This window comes from Lissotriton vulgaris, chromosome 1_1 (assembly GCF_964263255.1).
Source record: "Lissotriton vulgaris chromosome 1_1, aLisVul1.2, whole genome shotgun sequence".
Classification (NCBI taxonomy): Eukaryota; Metazoa; Chordata; class Amphibia; order Caudata; family Salamandridae; genus Lissotriton; species Lissotriton vulgaris.
This window is the reverse complement of record NC_141685.1, coordinates 753,484,045-753,501,078: the sequence shown is the minus strand read 5'-3', so window position 1 is coordinate 753,501,078 and position 17,034 is coordinate 753,484,045. Positions and strand designations below refer to the sequence as shown.

The window sequence follows — 17,034 nt, the reverse complement described above, 5'->3', positions numbered from 1 at the left end:
GATGGCACCTTTGATCACTACTGGAGTCCTGTTATATCATTAGCTCTGTAGTACTTGCAGCCGTTGTTACTGCTGTTGCATCAGTTGTTGCTACAGTGGTGGTGGCAATTGTCGCATCGGTTGTGATTCAATCGAAACTGTTGATGCTATTATACTCCACTGGTGTGGTTACTACTGTGGTCGCTGCTGTTGTCCCTGCAGTGCAGACAGCAGTTGTTGCTTGTATGGTCCTTGTCATGATGGAAGCTGTGATTGCTTCATTGGTAACTGCTATGACAGCACATGTGTTACTGCTGTAGTGACAACTGTTGTTGCCGCTCTGGTCCCTTCTGTGGTGATAGATGTGGATACTACTGTAGTCTCTGCTGTGAATGCTCACTCAAGTCACTGGGAGTACCGGGGGCAGAATGTGTGTCAGGAAAACTGCATAGTTCAGTCGCATAAAGGGACTGTTTTTCATTGCCCTTACGAATGAAAAACTCAATTCAAAATGTACAAGTGCTCAAAAAAGCCCCGAAATCCCCTATTTATATTTTCCCAGGCATTCTCATGTTTGCTGTTAAATGAGATCTTGCCAACGCAAAATCTGTCTCTAGCAGACCTGATAAGATATAGCCAGGGGCCACAAAGGTAGAATGCAATTTTCATTTTAAAGGGCCAGTAAAGCATTTTATCCCGCTCAGTAAACTGTTCCTTTCTCTAGCTGTCAGTACCAAACAGAGTCGAGCTTCATCCCCATTCAGGGAAACATTCTGTTTACAAAGAATGGAAACAGCTGGTAGCCGAAGTGGAATATTTCCGTGTAGCGTATGTAAACACAATTCCCTTTTTCAGTCGCTACTGAATAGGTTTTAATATTATGGCAGGCAGGCATTAGCTCAACTCTAGCTTTTCATGATGTGTGAGTAGTGAGACAGACCGACCCTCTGTTCTAATCCATGTCAATGTTGTTTGTAAGGCGCACGCAACATAATTGAACTGCTTCTAGGTGCTTTTCTGAACAGAAACGGTATTAAGTGTGAGGGTGGTTTGCATAGAGGGGGCTTGTGGGATTTTAAGGCAGGCAGGCAAGCATTGCTGGTCGGGTTAGGTGGATCGACTCTAGCTTTTCATGGTGTGTGACGAAGGGACTTTACTGCCCACAGGGCCACTGCTGTAGGGTTACTTGGCGATCTGCTTTGGGTCCAACACTTAGGGTTGAGCCTCTGGACATCAACAGCAAAAAGGGGTCTTGTTGTCAGAGGACAGTAGTCGCTGACTGCCAAGGCGCCCCTAAAAGGACAGGCGCTACCGAGGTCTATTTGGTGTTGCTGACACTGCTTAGTGCTGGGCTCATGGTAAGGGGGGCCGAACTATAGAGGTGAAGAACTGAATAGAATTGACTCAGTTGGAGCCCATGACCCCTCATTGCCATTGGACACCCTAAAACACTCCCCGCATTGCTCTGCCATAATTTGTGGCCCCAGGTCATGTTTATCCTAGAGAGAGATCAGAGTTTTGTCTAATGGAGGTTTTGACTCATGAAAAGGTAGCAGAGAAGGTTAATATGCCTGCTGCAAGGAACATGTACCTGATCCAGATCACAAAATGCTGTAAATAGGTCAGTGAGTCACTGGATTTGTCTGTTATGAAGCTCTGTTGTTATACTGAATAAGCAGCTACCCAGTATGTTATATGACAGCTCTTTAATAATGTAATACCTGCACTTTCACAATTGCTTTATTAACCTTCCTGCTTTCTCAAATTTGCTTGAAAATGCACCATTTTTCCACTATTTTTTCAAAATTTTCTCGGGGGGAAATCCCCCCGAACCCTCCTTTGGGGGTCCGGGTTCGCTCGCTACGCTCGCTCGCTAGGGTGCAGTATCATTATCAGTTTACGCCCCACCACTTTCAAATCTCACCAGCCGCCACTGGTTAGTGGACCAAACCTGGTATATTATGTAACCTTTATTGTGGGTGGATATGAACACATGCTGTTCAAAGTTTAGGCTGTTGAGCAGCTCGGTTAGCTCTGTGGATGATTGCCCTCCAGCGTCCTCATTTGCCCAGTAGTGGAGTTTGCCTATTAACAGAATCTTAGCATGGTTAATGACTAAGAGAGATATGGACTCTGTGAGGAGTTGTGGGAATTGTCTAATGTGGCCAGGGGGTCTGTACATCAGAGCACATAACAGGGGAGAGGTTGGAGATTCGGGTTTCATCAGGAGGCAGTGGGGATAACAAATGATGCAAGACTGGAGATCCTGAGATGTTTCTTACAGATGCTGCTCCTCCCCCTATTTTGCCTGTGGGTCTGTTAGTTGGAGTAAGTAATAACCTTCTGGAAGAGCAGCTAGCATATCTGGAGAGGATTCTCCCGTTAATCAAGTTTCCGTTAAGAATAAAATATCGGGGGATTCAGAATCAATGGGTTCAATATTTAAATCTGGTGTTTGACTGTAGATCTAGTGTTAAGATAAGTGACCGTGATCTGGTTAGTGTGAGGATTAAAGGAGGTAGAGTTCATGATTGGGCCTGCAGTGTGAGGCTCAGTCAGTTTGGTCAAAACAAAGGAAGGGATATTATTTGAGAGACCTAGGTTATGTAGCTTTGCCAGGGTAAATGGGTCTAGTTGATAGCTCACCGGGTGTAGGTGTTTCATGTCATCAGATGAATAGTAAAATGTTTGGGCATAATGTATGGGCTCCGGCCTCCACCAAGAATGGAAGGGTGTAGACGGGCTTGGCTTTGGCAAGCCAGCACTGTGCCCGCTGCACGTGTCCAGTGTGCATCCATGCCACTGCTTCCATTAAATTGGCTAAGGGCTCTAACAGGCTCCACCCCTTACTGTCCAGATTGGTTACCCCCTGTCAAATCAGTGTAATTTGTAGCACACAAAAGTCTAGTTTTCCAACACAGTATTATGATAATGTGCTCAATTTAAAAGGTGCTTAGTTTTGTTTAAACTGCAACTAGGGCTTGTGCCTGCCTGGAGGGCCAGCCACCCAGTGGTGAGGTGATAGCACCTGACTTCTGAAACACTTGCCTGAAAAACTGTGTACCTATCCTGGAGTGCCTAAAAGTCTATCTGCCAGCTGAGAGCTGGAAGGAGCTTGCCTACCTTGCAAGGGAAGCGACTGTTCAGGAAGGAACTAAGTGCAGTATGTTGTGTTCTAGAGTTGTGTTTCGCTCCTGTATTGGGGCATTCGTGTCCAACATTCCAGCATGAGTCTCGACTATTGAACAGAGACCAGGAGGAAGGTTGGACACACCGTTAATACGGGGCTTGACCACATAAGAAGAATAAACTTGGATTCAAGATGCAGCAAAGTTACATTTTATGTTGGTGTGATTTGTGGAGTCTTCTTATTCATTTTTTTCTGTCTCTTTATTTACAAATTGAGCGCATAAAATGCTCCTGTTCTACAGCCTTTTTATGAGAAGATGAACCAAACTTGAAATGGGAACAATGGAGAGAGCATCCAACAATTTTGATGAGGAAGACTTTTCTCTGGAAAGGCAAAAAAGATCCTTTTACATTTAGTTTAGTCTTGGTGGCCTCAAAGTTTACAATCACGTTGACAAAAAAATCTCGATCGGGAGATGAGGGTGGTGTATTCACTAATCTCAATACCTATTTTTAGCCCACTTTTTGCACTGCAATTGACTGCTATAATTTCTACCACAGAAAAGAGGGAGAAAAAGAAAAAAATGAGGATTACATTTCAGCTCTAAACAAATTGCCTCTTAAATCTAAATTGAGCAGTTTAAATGATGACCTGGTAAGGGATTAGGTCATCATGCATTCCAATGATCCTAACCTTCAAGACCGATTAAGGGTTATGGTTGATGACACACTCAAAGAGGTGGTTGCAATTGTAGCTAATCAGAACTTATCTCTAGGTGTGCGAAGTCTGTTATTGCTACCAACAAAGATGAAAGTGTAGGAGGAGTGGTAAATAAATCTGCTATTAAAAAAAAACCTGAAGGAAAACCCAAGCAAGACTCCAATAAAAATAAAGAGTCGAATTTCAGAAGTGCCGGTGGACGACACAAGCAACATTTTAGAGGAAGATTAGAGAAGAAAATGCTGTTATTGTGATAGTCCGAGCCAATTTGCTCATTATTAAAGATGTCCTGCATTGCACCAACATCAAGGGAAATTTTACCAAAGTATGTTGCAAATCTAAATTTGTAAAGTGTTTTGCAGAAGATTCTAATGAGGAGGAGTGTCTGCGTGATTTAGAACAAGAAGATGTACAAGTTCTAAATGTACATGAAGAGGTTTTAGAAATTGAGGGACAACGTAAAAAGAAACCATTATGTGAGGTTGTAGCAGGAGGCTTGTGAGTCAAACATGTGGCAGATTCTGATTCTCCATATAGCAATGTCAACAAACAAGTATGAAATTAACTATTTGTAAGAAAATTGGGTACTGAATTATCCCAACCTGACCTCAAACCCTTTCACTGGGGAAGTCATAACTTTGTTGGGGTTTCATGATTTAAAATTTGAATTTAAAGGGGGACATGCAAATTGTAAAATGTATGTGTCCAGGCATGGTCCTTCTATCCTTGGATGGTGGGATCAAGGCAAATTATGGATCCCAACATGGATCCAGTGGTGGTCGCGGAATATGAATCTAACCTTTCAGATAAGTTTGTCAGAGAATTTCCTAAACTATTTGTTGGTAACATAGAAGAGTTTAAAGGGTTTGCACATAAAATTATATTAAAGCAAGTACCCATGCTGTACCCAAAATACAAAAGGCCCACAATATTCCGTTGGGGATTAGGGAAGAGGTCATTACAGAATTGAACAGGTTGGAAAGTAGTGGCATGATTAAACAAGCTGAATCTTCTGACTGGGTCACACCCCTGGTTGAAGCCAGGAAATTGATGGCAAGATCAGATTGTGTGTTGACCTCAGAGACCTCAATAAGAACATACTTGTTGATCAATTTCCTCTTCCACGTATATATGAATTATTGTCTTTAAGAAGAAGCATGAGCTGGTTTTCGACAATTGACCTAACATCATCATACCAAAATGTATCATTACACCCAGATAGTAAACACCGGATGGCTTTTATAAATCATGTAGGGTGTTATGAGTTTAGAAGGGTCCTTTTGGCTTAGCTTTGGCAGCTGTTTCAGCATTTAATATACAAATTATTGTGTAATGTATCTAACATGACTGTCTTCCAGGATTACATTTTAATAATGGGAGAAAACAGAGAAGAATATGATAAGACATTAAGGAAAGTATTGGGAAATCTGGAAGATCATGGGTTGACAGTAGAAGCTGCTAAATGTACAATAGGGGAAAGGAAGGTCACGTACTTGGGTTACAAAATCAGTTGTGATGCCATTCCACCTAAAGTGGATCAAAAAAGACACACCACCCAGTAATAAAGAAGGAGTGCAAGCTTTTGTATGATTAGCTGAATTTTAGTCTAAATTCAGGCAAACTTTCTCATGCAAAATGTAACCTATCAGACGGTTATTGAAAAACAGGAATTGTTTTTGTATGGTTCCCATACTGCCGAACAGTGTTAGAGGGTATCAAAGAGGACATTAGTGAGGCACTGTTTCTTCATGGTCATGATACTAAGTGTAAGGAAAATATCATAACTACTGATGCCAGTGGAGAAGGGATTGGAGCAGTGTTGTTCCAGATTGATGCAGTAGGTAAAGAACAGGTGGTGGCATTTGCATCGAGAGTATTAAAACCCCACCAGAGGAAAAGTACTCTGTTATAGAAAGAGAAACTCTGGGGTGTTTTGGGGGTCTACACCATTGTTGGCAATTTGTTTGGGGTGTAAAAGTACTACTTTGAACTGATCACAAAGCACAATGCAAATACTTACAACACAGGGACTTATCAATGTCTCCCCAAGGACTGCAAGGTAATCTATACCTCTTTTAGGTTTCCGATATGAAGTACAATATTTGCCAGGAGTGCAAAACAAATTTGCTGATTGTTTGAGTAGAGTTTCTTTGCCTTGGTAGTGAAACTCCTGATGAGTAGAACGATTGGTGGGTGGCAGTATAAGGGACCAAGGATCTAACAGGAGTGAATAATGAAGCATGGTTAAGTGAGACCAAATCTGATGTTATTTTGAGCAGAATCATGGATATGATCATGGAATGATGGCAGGAGAAAAGAACAGTTGGGAAGTTAGCTGCATATTGGAAAGTCAGGAATGAATTATCTGTTGAAAATGATCTGCTATTCAGGAGTGGACATTTGGTGCCACCAATTTCCTTATGTGAAAGGGTCATAAATTGGTGTCCTGAAGGCCATATAGGCATAGTTAAAACTGAGAGTAGAGTGAAACATTTATACTGGTTGCCAGGGATGGACTAAGTTGTAGAAAAACTTGTGAGAGATTACTCGAAGTGTGTCAACTCAGATAACAACCAAGTAAATTAAAAACCTTTCGTACATCCTATTGAAGCACCAGAGACACAATGGCAAAAAATAGGACGGACCATTACAGAATTCTGTAGGAAGGCCTAAATATGCCATTGTCGTAGTAGCCCTTTTCGCCAAATGGCCAGAGTTAATGATTGTGGATGTAGCAGACTCTAGAGTGGTCATAGAATTCTTAGGAGACATTTTTAATAGCGAGGTTTACCCAAAACCTTTATCAGTGACAATGGTGGTCAATTTGTGTCAGATAAGTTCAAGAAATATGCTAAGAATTTTGGTATTTCTCACAAAACCAAATCCATTACAATCCCGAGGGTAATGGTTGTGTTGAACGTTTTAATAGCGTGATCAAAGGAATCATGGAAATGTCCCATAGTACAGCTCTGTGTAGACGAGTTGGTGAGAGTAAAAAAAAGAAGGCTGCTAACAAAAGGAGAAAGCAGATTTACTGATCTTTTTTAAGTAAAAGAGGTTTTGTGCAACGCTGCCTTACTAAGTGATGGTGAAGTCTGGCATGCCATTAGAATGGTTTTATGCAATGGTAAAGCCAACAACAGGAAGTCTAAGTACAGGTGTACACCGGTTAGTAGTAAGTTTGATTGGTTAAATGAAGAGGTGGAAAGTGAAAAGAAGCAAATTGACAGTGGGATTGTTAACAGGGAATCATCTAATAGTTCTTTTAAGAGTATCACTAAAAATAGAGTTTTGCTAGGTGCACCTAATATTAAGACTAGAGTTACTGAATGAATTAATGAATGAATGAATTACGGACTTGTACCGCGCATAGCTACCCGAAGGCATCCCGGCGCCTTTTCGCTCACTCATTCAATAGATTAGGCAAACAGGTGAGTTTTTACCAGCCTCCTGAATTTTTGGTGGTTGGATTCCAACCTGATGGAGTCAGGAAGGTTGTTCCAGAGGTTGGTCGCTTGAAGGGAGAAGCGTCTCCCGCCCGTATGTACTCTCCTTGTTTTTGGGACCACTAACAGATTTTTGTTGCTAGATCTGAGGGTCCGTGAAGGGAGGTAGGTGGAGAACATAGCTTGAATTAGTCCAGGGCCAGTCTTATAGAATGCTTTGTGTACAGTGATCAAAGCCTTGAACTCTACCCTCCTTTGCACGGGTAGCCAATGTAAATGGCGCAACCCAGGTCTGGCGGATGTTCTCCGTGGGATGTCCAGCAATAGATGTGCTGCACAATTTTGCACAGTCTGAAGGGTTTTCAAGGTACTTTGCGGGGCTCCCAAGTAGAGAGCGTTAGCGTAATCAAGCCGTGATAATATCAAGGCTTGTACCAGAATCCGCCTGGAATCGAATGGGAGGAGTTTGATGACTTTTCTGAGTTGTCTCAGCAAGGCAAAGCAGGTCCCTGCTACCTTGCGAACCTGTACTCCGAGGTTATGAGCGGGGTCGAGCCAAACCCCAAGGCTCTTAATTTGGTTTCTTGGCGGGGAAGGCTGACCAAGGCATAATGGCCACCAATCATCGATATTAGACGGGGGCTTGTGTCCCAGAAGCATCACCTCCGTTTTGGCACCATTCAGTTTTAAGAAGGAACTGTCCATTCAAGCATGACTGTTTTCCAGACAAGAGGAGAGGTTATTATAGGGGGCGTTCTTAGATGATAGCGAGATGATCAATTGTGTGTCATCTGCATATGTCACCAGTTGTACTCCCCAGGGCAGAACCACCTCAGCCAAAGGCCTCATATAGATATTAAAAAGGGTGGGGCTGAGGGAAGAGCCCTGAGGAACACCACACTGGAGACACATTTGAGGGGAGGACACATTGTCCTCAAAGACTGCAAAGGTCCTTTCCGTTAGGAAGGAGCAAAGCCAGTTAAGTACCTGGCCCCCAGCCCCTACTTCTCTTAGCCTCTGGAGCAAGATGTTATAATTCACGGTATCAAAAGCCGCGCTGAGGTCTAAGAAAAGTATTGCGGCGTTACCTCCATTGTCGAGGATTTTCCTAGTTTTCTCTACTACCGTGATGAGGGCGGTTTCTGTACCCTGGAGGCTACGAAAGCCAGTTTGCATGGAATGAAGAGCATTCCTTTCCTCCAGGAAGGTCGAGAGCTGGGAGTTCACATATTTTTCAGCTAGTTTGCTGACACATGGTAGTAGAGATATCGGCCGGTAGTTTGCTCAATGCTCAGGATTGAGATTCGGTTTTTTTAAGAGTGCCTTTACTCTAGCTTGTTTCCACACAGGGGGCACCATACTAGATTTCAATGAGGAATTTATCACCTCCTGAACCAGTGGGGTAACGGTCTCTGAAACCAGATGAAGGAACACAGGGGGTGCAGGGTCAAGAGGAGAACCCGATTTAAAATTTTTAAGCAGTGCCTGAGTGGTCGGGCCATCTATAGGAGGGAAATCCTTAAGCTCTGCCATGTCTTATGTCGGCCCAACACAAAATTCCGGAGGGGAATGAGGGAAAGAGGAGTAGATATTTATAACTTTTTGGGAGAAAAAGGTGGCAAGCTCATTGCAGCGTAATTGTGCTTTACTGGAATCGACTAGAGAGGCAGGTGGTGTAAACTCCGTCGTCCATCATTAAAATGAACAACAAAGATATGTTCACTAGCTCAGGAAGGACAATTGTTAAACCTTCCCATTTGCATGATTTTTTTAAATAGAATTGTAACGACTCTCTATATTATTTATTGTATCATTATCATTAATCCCACTCCTTGTAGGTTTTTTATTTTATTTCCTATTGCACTAAGTGGTGGAATTGTATGTTTTATTATATTATTTTATTCCAATGTTTTATCCTTATTCTTATTTTGTTTATGTAATTCTCAAATTACTGCTCTACGTTCTCTGTTAATACTAGAAATTAACTTTTTTTTTATTTTATAGGGAGGGGGATGTGTTGTGCTCTAACGTTGTATTGCACTCCTGTATTAGCGCGATTGTGTCGAGCATTCCAGCAGGAGTCTTGGCGGTTGAACAGAGACCGAGAGGAAAGTTGGACACACTGCTAGTACGGGGCTTGACCACATAAGAAGAATAAACTTGGAGAAGTGTGGCTCAATGGTTGTGGAGAAGTGTGGCTCAATGGTTAGAGGAGGCATACCCGGAAGCTGAGGTCAGACCCGGGACCAGGGTTCAATTCCCGACGCGGCAAGGTCTGAGCCCAAGTGTCCATGGACTCGATAATTCTCACTTCGGTGCCTACTCGAATCACGGGTTCACACTCTGCAACTCTGGGCAATAGCTTGCTTAATCTCCACTACGGCCCCCCACGGCGGGATGCCTGGCTTTCACCTTGGGGATGCCCAGTACGGGTTATCTCACAGGGAAAAGCCAGGACGGGTTCCCAATGCAAGCGACGGGACACCCCGTTGGGGTAGCCATGCGCTATATAAGATACATTAAAAAAAAACTTGGATTCAAGGTACCTGGAAGTGCGACAGTGTCATCTTTCAGATTCTACACAACACAGCCGCTGTGTCTGTGAGACACCTTGAAGAGGGAAGGATTCGGGCATAAAAGTGGATCCTTAAGGCTCTCCTGCCTGTTCTAGCTTGGAACCTCAAATACGTGACAACTTGTTTGTTGATGCCCTGTCAAGACCCTAATTGTATGTTGCTATTTGGCCCATGCAATGCTGCAACTGCTGGAGCTGTGATCGGCTCCTGTAGGGTGGCATGAGCTGGTATTCAACTCATGCTGGGCTGAAACTGATGAAGTTGCAATGGCCCGTGAGCGGGCTGCTACTGCTGAAAGTGTGATGGCTCCATGTCGGGCGGCAACAATCAAGGTGGTGACTGGCCTGTGCAGGATTACATCAGCTGAATTCTTAACCTACCAAGTGTCGTAAGGCCTAGAACCAATTCATGAATCCACTGACCCATAGGCCCACAAACCAATTTTTTTCTGCCATTAATCATAAGCATTTTGAGATAAATAAGTGTATAAAGTAGTCCCCCTACGAGGATAATAGTTTCATCAAGTAACTATAATACTTACTTGACCTTTACTGTGTACCTTCCCAAATGTATCTGATATGTTTTTTTTATAGAATCAATAAAGATATGTTTGAAAAACAATGGTAAGCAATTTAATAATGTTTTTAGTCAGACGCTGATTGCTAGTTGAGGACGGAGCACAGGTAAACATGGACAGTCACTGTTCGCTTTAAAAGACACTCAGACCTGAACTAGCAAACAACTTCTGACTAAAAACAATTTGAATTGCTTATGATTTTCTTTAAAATCATATGCACACTTAGAGATCCTGTATTCTAAGTGTCAGTGATCCATGCATGAGTACACAGGTTGACTGCCTAAAAAAGCATGTCCAGCCTGTGTGATCTCCCATAAACTCCTTTACAAGGGCAAGCACTTACAGACTTCCAAGCACCTACGGTTCTTTTATTGGAAAGGGAGCATGCCTGCAGTTTTCAGTAGAGCTGAAATATTCTCCACTTCCCAGTAGGCAGCATGTACTCTGGCATAATGGGCACATGGTTTTCTAGCTTTTATGCAATCACTGTCTTTGTCACCTTTTGACACAAAGACCCTGCCTGGTCTACATAGCTTTAGCCACCCCAATCTCAATTGCTGCCCTGTGGCTGTCCAAGGTCATTATCAATCCACTTACTACTTCTGTATCACTACCTTTGCTGAGGGCTCAGACACTTTGAAAGGTCAACGTTCTTTAGACCAGTTTCTTCCTTTTGAGATCAGTACCCTAACTTCCCACCCTCCAGTATTAGTGGCTCAATATATCATGAGTAGATGCACCAACAAGGAGAGGTTTTTCACTATATGATGCTAGACATTGTGAACTGAAGTTTTGTCCCCCAACCATTGATAGGTTTCACTAAGTGTGGATATGGGATTAGCAGGCCCAGCCTGGTTTCTAACGAGTGTACACTGCCAATCATATGTGCATTAGTATTGTCCCATTCACAAAATCACCACCACCCAATTTGGAAATTACAGACAATTAATTGACTGGTAACGGTTCTTCAGTCGCAGTTCCTGCTTCGTAGGTCTACAATGGACAAAAGACAGGGAAAAATCGTATGAACGTGTACTATTTATTTTTATTTTTTATTTATTTATTTATTTTATGTAGTTTGTAGAGCGCGCAGCTACCCCCGAAGGGGTGTCCCGGCGCTAAAAATCCAGGGTTTACCAGGGGAGAGGGGGAGTGAAGAAAAAGGAATAGTGGAGAGACTAGAGTCCGGAGAAGAGCCAGGTTTTAAGTTTGGCTCGGAAGATGGTTTCGGAAGGACAGAACCTCAGCTCAAGTGGAAGGGAGTTCCACAGTCTGGCAGCAGTGACACTGAAACCTCTGCCACCGGTTCTAGACAATCTGAAACGGGGCGAGATCAGGAGGCGGAGGTCATTGGATCTCAGGGATCTGGTAGAGCGGGATATCGAGACCCGTTTTTTCAAATAAGTAGGTCCGTAGTTATTGACGGCTCGATAGGTAAGGGTGAGGACCTTAAACTGAATGCGGCTAGCCACAGGGAGCCAGTGGAGTTCCCTCCGGTAAGCAGAAACAGATTGACGGTATGGGATATTACCGATCAGTCTGGCTGCAGCATTCTGGACAATCTGCAGCCGGCCTATCAGGTACTGGGGAGCCCCTGCATAGAGACTATTGGCATAATCCAAGTGGGACGTGATGAGGGCCTGGGTGACTGTGCGGCGGGAATCCAGGGGGAGATAGGGTAGGATCTTTCTTATCATGCGTAGTTTCATAAAGCAGGCGGAAGTAACTTTATTAATCTGGGTTTTGCATGACAGGGAGTCATCAAATTGGAAACCAAGATTCCGCGCCGAGTGAACAGGGGACGGGGCAGGATCAAGCGCCGTTGGCCACCACCAAGAAGAGGGGATAGAGGTTTTCTGATTGAAAAACAGAACCTCTGTTTTATCTGCATTCAATCTAAGGTGGTTCGCAGTCATCCAGCCACTGATGTTATTGAGGCATTGGCGAAAATTGAGGAATGCGGAGTCCGAGTGGTCCCTAAAGGAAAACACCAACTGTGTGTCGTCAGCGTAAGAGACCACCCTGACTCCGTAGGACTCCACAACGTCAGCCAAGGGGGCCAGATAGACGTTGAAGAAAAGGGGGCTGAGGGCGGAGCCCTGCGGCACCCCACATGACAGAGGTTTTTTCTCTGACTTAAAAGGACGTAACAGTACCCTTTGACTTCTGATTAGCCTAAATGTGGAAATGGTTTCCAGTATCCAGGAAATAAGAAATGATCCATTCCTTACTGCTCAGCTCCAAAGCTGCTGTCACACTAAACCCCCACATTAAGACCATGAAAATGTTTGAAATGAAAATGTAACCCTCTATGTGTATTCAAGTGCAGAGTTCCCTAACATGTTTACCTCTTTGAGTAGGTGAGCGGTATGGCTGGGTATGTCTTTGTGTACCTGTAGTACTTCTATTTCAAGAGGAATGTTTTGAATGAGCAAATTGGTGGCGAAAGGAGGATAGAGAGCTTTAGATGTTTGCCTAAGGGCTGCCTTAGAGACTATGACAAAATTGCTATTGGCGTACTTAGCGAGGGAGCACTAGCCACCTGGTTCCCATAATTTCCTACTGGGTTCTTGCTCTCAGATTGCCTGATCTAATTGTGTTATTCTAGATTTTCACTGTGTTGCATGTACAACTATGTGGATATAAGTGAACATTCTATTCTTTGTTTGGCTTATTGCTTGTTTTCTGACTTAAGCCCCCTCTCCTTTCTGCTGCAGGTAAATATTGACTTCCAGACCCGGGAGCTGACGAAGGGCAACTTGTATGAGCCAACAACTGCCTGCTTTGACCAGGCCCAAGCGCGAGTGCGCAGTCTCATGGAGAAGGACTCCTACCCAAGGTTCATCCGTTCCAAGATATACAACGATGTGCTGAGCCACACTCAGAGGAGGCCTAGTTAAAGCGAATGCCCAGACTCAGAAACCAAGGTCAGATGGCCCAATGGAGTGTGCTGCACACAATGGAGAAAATGAAAGAAGGACAACATATTTTCTTGTGGTGTTGTGTCAAACAGATCGACCCTCCTTTTTGTGATGAACCATGGAAGGCAATGCTTCAGGTATAGCGAAATTGTGCATAAGAAGGGTTGTTAGTTATAATTCCCCCGACATACCAAGCATTGCACAGCAGTAGGAAAAGAACGTGTGAAGAACAACCAAAGATCCATGAGTCTCTAAATGAAGTCACACACATCCTTCACTGAAAACTGCAGAGCCAAACAACACTGGGAGAACGGATGAAAGGGATAAAGCAAGGAGATGGGAATGAGTGCTGGTGACTGGAAACAGAAAGCTAAAAGATACAAGAAGAAGACAGTATGAGGGGTAGCAGGGGAATACAATAGAAAAAGTAGTGGATTGTGAGGAAACAGAGAAAGAGAGAGAGACAGAAAGGGGGACAAAGAAGGACAGCGATGATGGGGGAGAGAGAGGAGGATTAGCAGGAAAGATGGCCAGAAAAAAGATGGATAAGGTAGGGTGTAAAGAAACAAAAAATGTGTACTCTTCAGGAATTTGAGACATGAAGTCAGCATAGAGAAGCAAGATCAAGTGAGATTGGCTTATCATTGCAGTATCACAATGCAGCCTCACCCACAAGAAAAAACAGCCTCACTGCCTCCTTCTGTGGACGCGTCTGCTTCCACTTTACATTGTAGATGGACTTTCCCCTCTATGAGTGGTGTGTTTCATTGTTGCCTGGCCATCTTTTCTTAGGTGTGTCAATCCTGGACTCTTTTGCAACTTGTGAACCGGTGTTAGGCCCCTCTGGGCATTGTGAACATGTGTCTAACTCCTCTATGTAATGCCTCCGATGTGCTGTGCAGCATCTGTGCTCTCCATTCGTACATAGTGTGGTATTATTAGACTTTTCTGTGCAACACAGTGCATTGTTAGACACTCTCCAGAATATAAACCAGTGTTCAGCCAATTTGGGCAATATGCTGCCATGTTGAGTACCTATGTATAATAGTAAGCCTGGTTGTGCTGTTTTGTGCCAGTGTAGGCCATTTTGTGGAGCAAAGAAAATTGTTGGGTCTCTCTGATTAATAGGCTACAGTTCCGGTTTCTCCTATTCAGTATGCAGATGTGTGGGAAACAGTGAGCAATATGAAGAGTTGTCAGACATACTCTGAGAAATATGTACTCATTCTGGGCCCTCCTCTGCATTGTGAAGGAAAGTCACTTATAATATGCAGCAGTATTCAGCTCCTTTGATTAGTAGTAGCAATGTTAGGATTTCTGTTCAATATGCAACAGCCTTGGGCCTTTCTGTGCAATGTGAAGCACTTTGTGCAATATGTGTCAGTGGCTATATCCTTGTGCTGTACACAGTATGGTTGGACACCTTTGTGGAATATGTGAATGGTAAGCTTTTCTGTCCATTGAACATCAGTACTGGAGTCTTCTCAGTGTTGTTGGGCCTTCCTTTGCTATGTTGTTGACTGTTAAGCCGCTGTGTGCACCATGCCGCTTTGGTGGATCCCTATGCGCAATATGAAGTATTGTCTTGCAACTTTGAGTGATATCTATCAGGTTTGGGCCCTTTTATGCAATATGACCTGGCCCTATATGTGTTGTACAACAGTGGGTGGCTCATTCACGTGGCTGTGCGTGGCCATCCATGCAATATACAGCAGCTGTGGACTCTCGTGTGCAATATAAAGCAGCATTTCGCCAAAATGAGCAATGCAGAATATTTTTGTTTAACATCTATGTGCAGTATGTGGCAGTATGCTGTCCTGTGATTAATGTACTGCTGGGTGGAGTTGCTCTGTACGACATGTTGTGGTGTGAGTCTCCACTATGCAGTAAGCAACAGTGTTGGGTCCTTGTTTGCAATATACTACAGCTGTGAGCCCTAGTATAAGAGGGCCCTTCTGTGGCATGTGCATCAGGGCTGGGGCACTCTTATCATGAGGTAATTTATATGGATTCATACAAAAATTGCATGAAGATACAATCGTTCATGTAAAGTCGGAAAGGTGGTTAACGTTTTAAAGTTTCAGAGATGGTTTTATCATGTTTGGGAGATACTTGGCAAACACAGAGAGCACCAGCTAGCCACTTACACAGTGTGTCCCCCTCCTACAGTGGTCGCTACCTGGGAGTTGTGTGCAGTCAGTAGCACAGTTTATGTTACCATTTAGCCCCATTTTCTCTATGCAGTACTACCTGTTATGTTGCCAATATTATAGCGGTGGCTTTTACCAATGTGTATCAAAACAGGGAACCAGGCACTGTACTGTTTTGCAATGGGGTGAGTACTTCCACGACAAAATATACCAGAGACCACTTTCCCACCTCCTGAGGACCATGGTCCCTGGACCTTTGGTGGTGTTCAGCATATCAGCTGCATAGGCAGCTGATGCTATGCAACGGGGTTCCTATGCGAGCATTTGATTAACCAGTAGGACATAGCAACAGGGAATCAACAGTGCTTACCAATGTCTATTGGGGAATCAGCAGTACTTTCGGCAACACTTCTGCTGTGCTTATAAATAACCGCTGGAAAATCAACAGTGCCCAGGATTAGCTGCTGGGGATTCAGCAGTGCTTACCAATAGCTGCTGGGAATTCAGCAGTGCTTACCAATAGCTGCTGGGAATTCAGCAGTGCTTACCAAACGGCAGCTGGGGAGTCAGCAGTGCTGAGGAATAGCTGTTGGGAATTCGACAATGCTTAGAAATAGCAGTTGGGAAATCAGCAGTTCTTATTAACAACTCATGGGGAATTAGCGGAGCTTAGAAACAGCTGTTGGGAATCCAGCAGTTCATACGGATAGCTGTTGGTTGTTGCTACCAGTTTTGACATCACTTGACTTGCCTAAGCGAGACATGTTTACTTAAGACTGTGCAGGGAGCAAGAGGTAATCAACAAAAAACATGGTGTGTGTACATAGCTGCTCTTTACTCCTGTAGCCACATCCAGTGCCCTTCATGCACCCACCTCTCTGTAAAAGCCACCTCCTGGGGCCGGATAATTTCTCCAGGTGCTCTGGTAACAGAAGCCCTTCCACAGCTTTCCACTCTATGGTGTAGGCGCTTTATCCAGAGTGCCAAGTAAAGCTACTATCCTACGTCCAGAGTCGGCGATACAGTTTTCCCAAGCGTCTTTTCAAACAGCAATTACAGAAACAGCTCTACACCAAATAGTGCAAATTAGGCAATTTATAGAACCAGGTTCACCCTCACTTAGCACCAGGTGTTGGTGAAGAACTTTCCGCTCTGTGCATCACATCACAACAGTAGCACAGAACTTCTTGTTTCGCTTTAGCAAGAAGCACTCTTACGACTGGTGCGGACTCAGGAATAGTTTAATTTACTATTCCAACACCAGCCTACGTACATTAGGGAAGGTGTTGGAATAGTAAATCTACTATTCCTTGTCCTTTAGCGCCCTCCAGCGCAAGTCGTGGTTACGACTTGCGTTCTAAAATACGCGTTGTAACGGTACTGCGGGGTAACATCCGCGTCGTAAAGGATGTTCCCCATTCATAAGTTCCCTCATGTTTTCTATACAAAAACTCTTAAATGTCTTTTTGATTAGTGGAAGATCAAAACACTTAGTAGAATTGAAATCAAGGTTCTGAAAGGGGTTGCAAGATGAT

The 17,034-nt window shown here is 43.7% G+C and overlaps 1 protein-coding gene across 1 annotated transcript in view; it reads left to right on the top strand.

Moving 5' to 3' along the window:
• Positions 1 to 14,221, top strand: part of LOC147747765 (regulator of G protein signaling 8-like) — a 491,729-nt gene extending 477,508 nt beyond the window's left edge. Inside the window, exon 5 of the mRNA XM_086955586.1 lies at positions 13,146 to 14,221. Coding sequence (XP_086811712.1) covers positions 13,146 to 13,328 — 183 coding nt within the window. The 3' untranslated portion in view covers positions 13,329 to 14,221. The remainder of the gene's footprint in view (positions 1 to 13,145) is intronic.
• Positions 14,222 to 17,034: the final 2,813 nt, after the last annotated feature.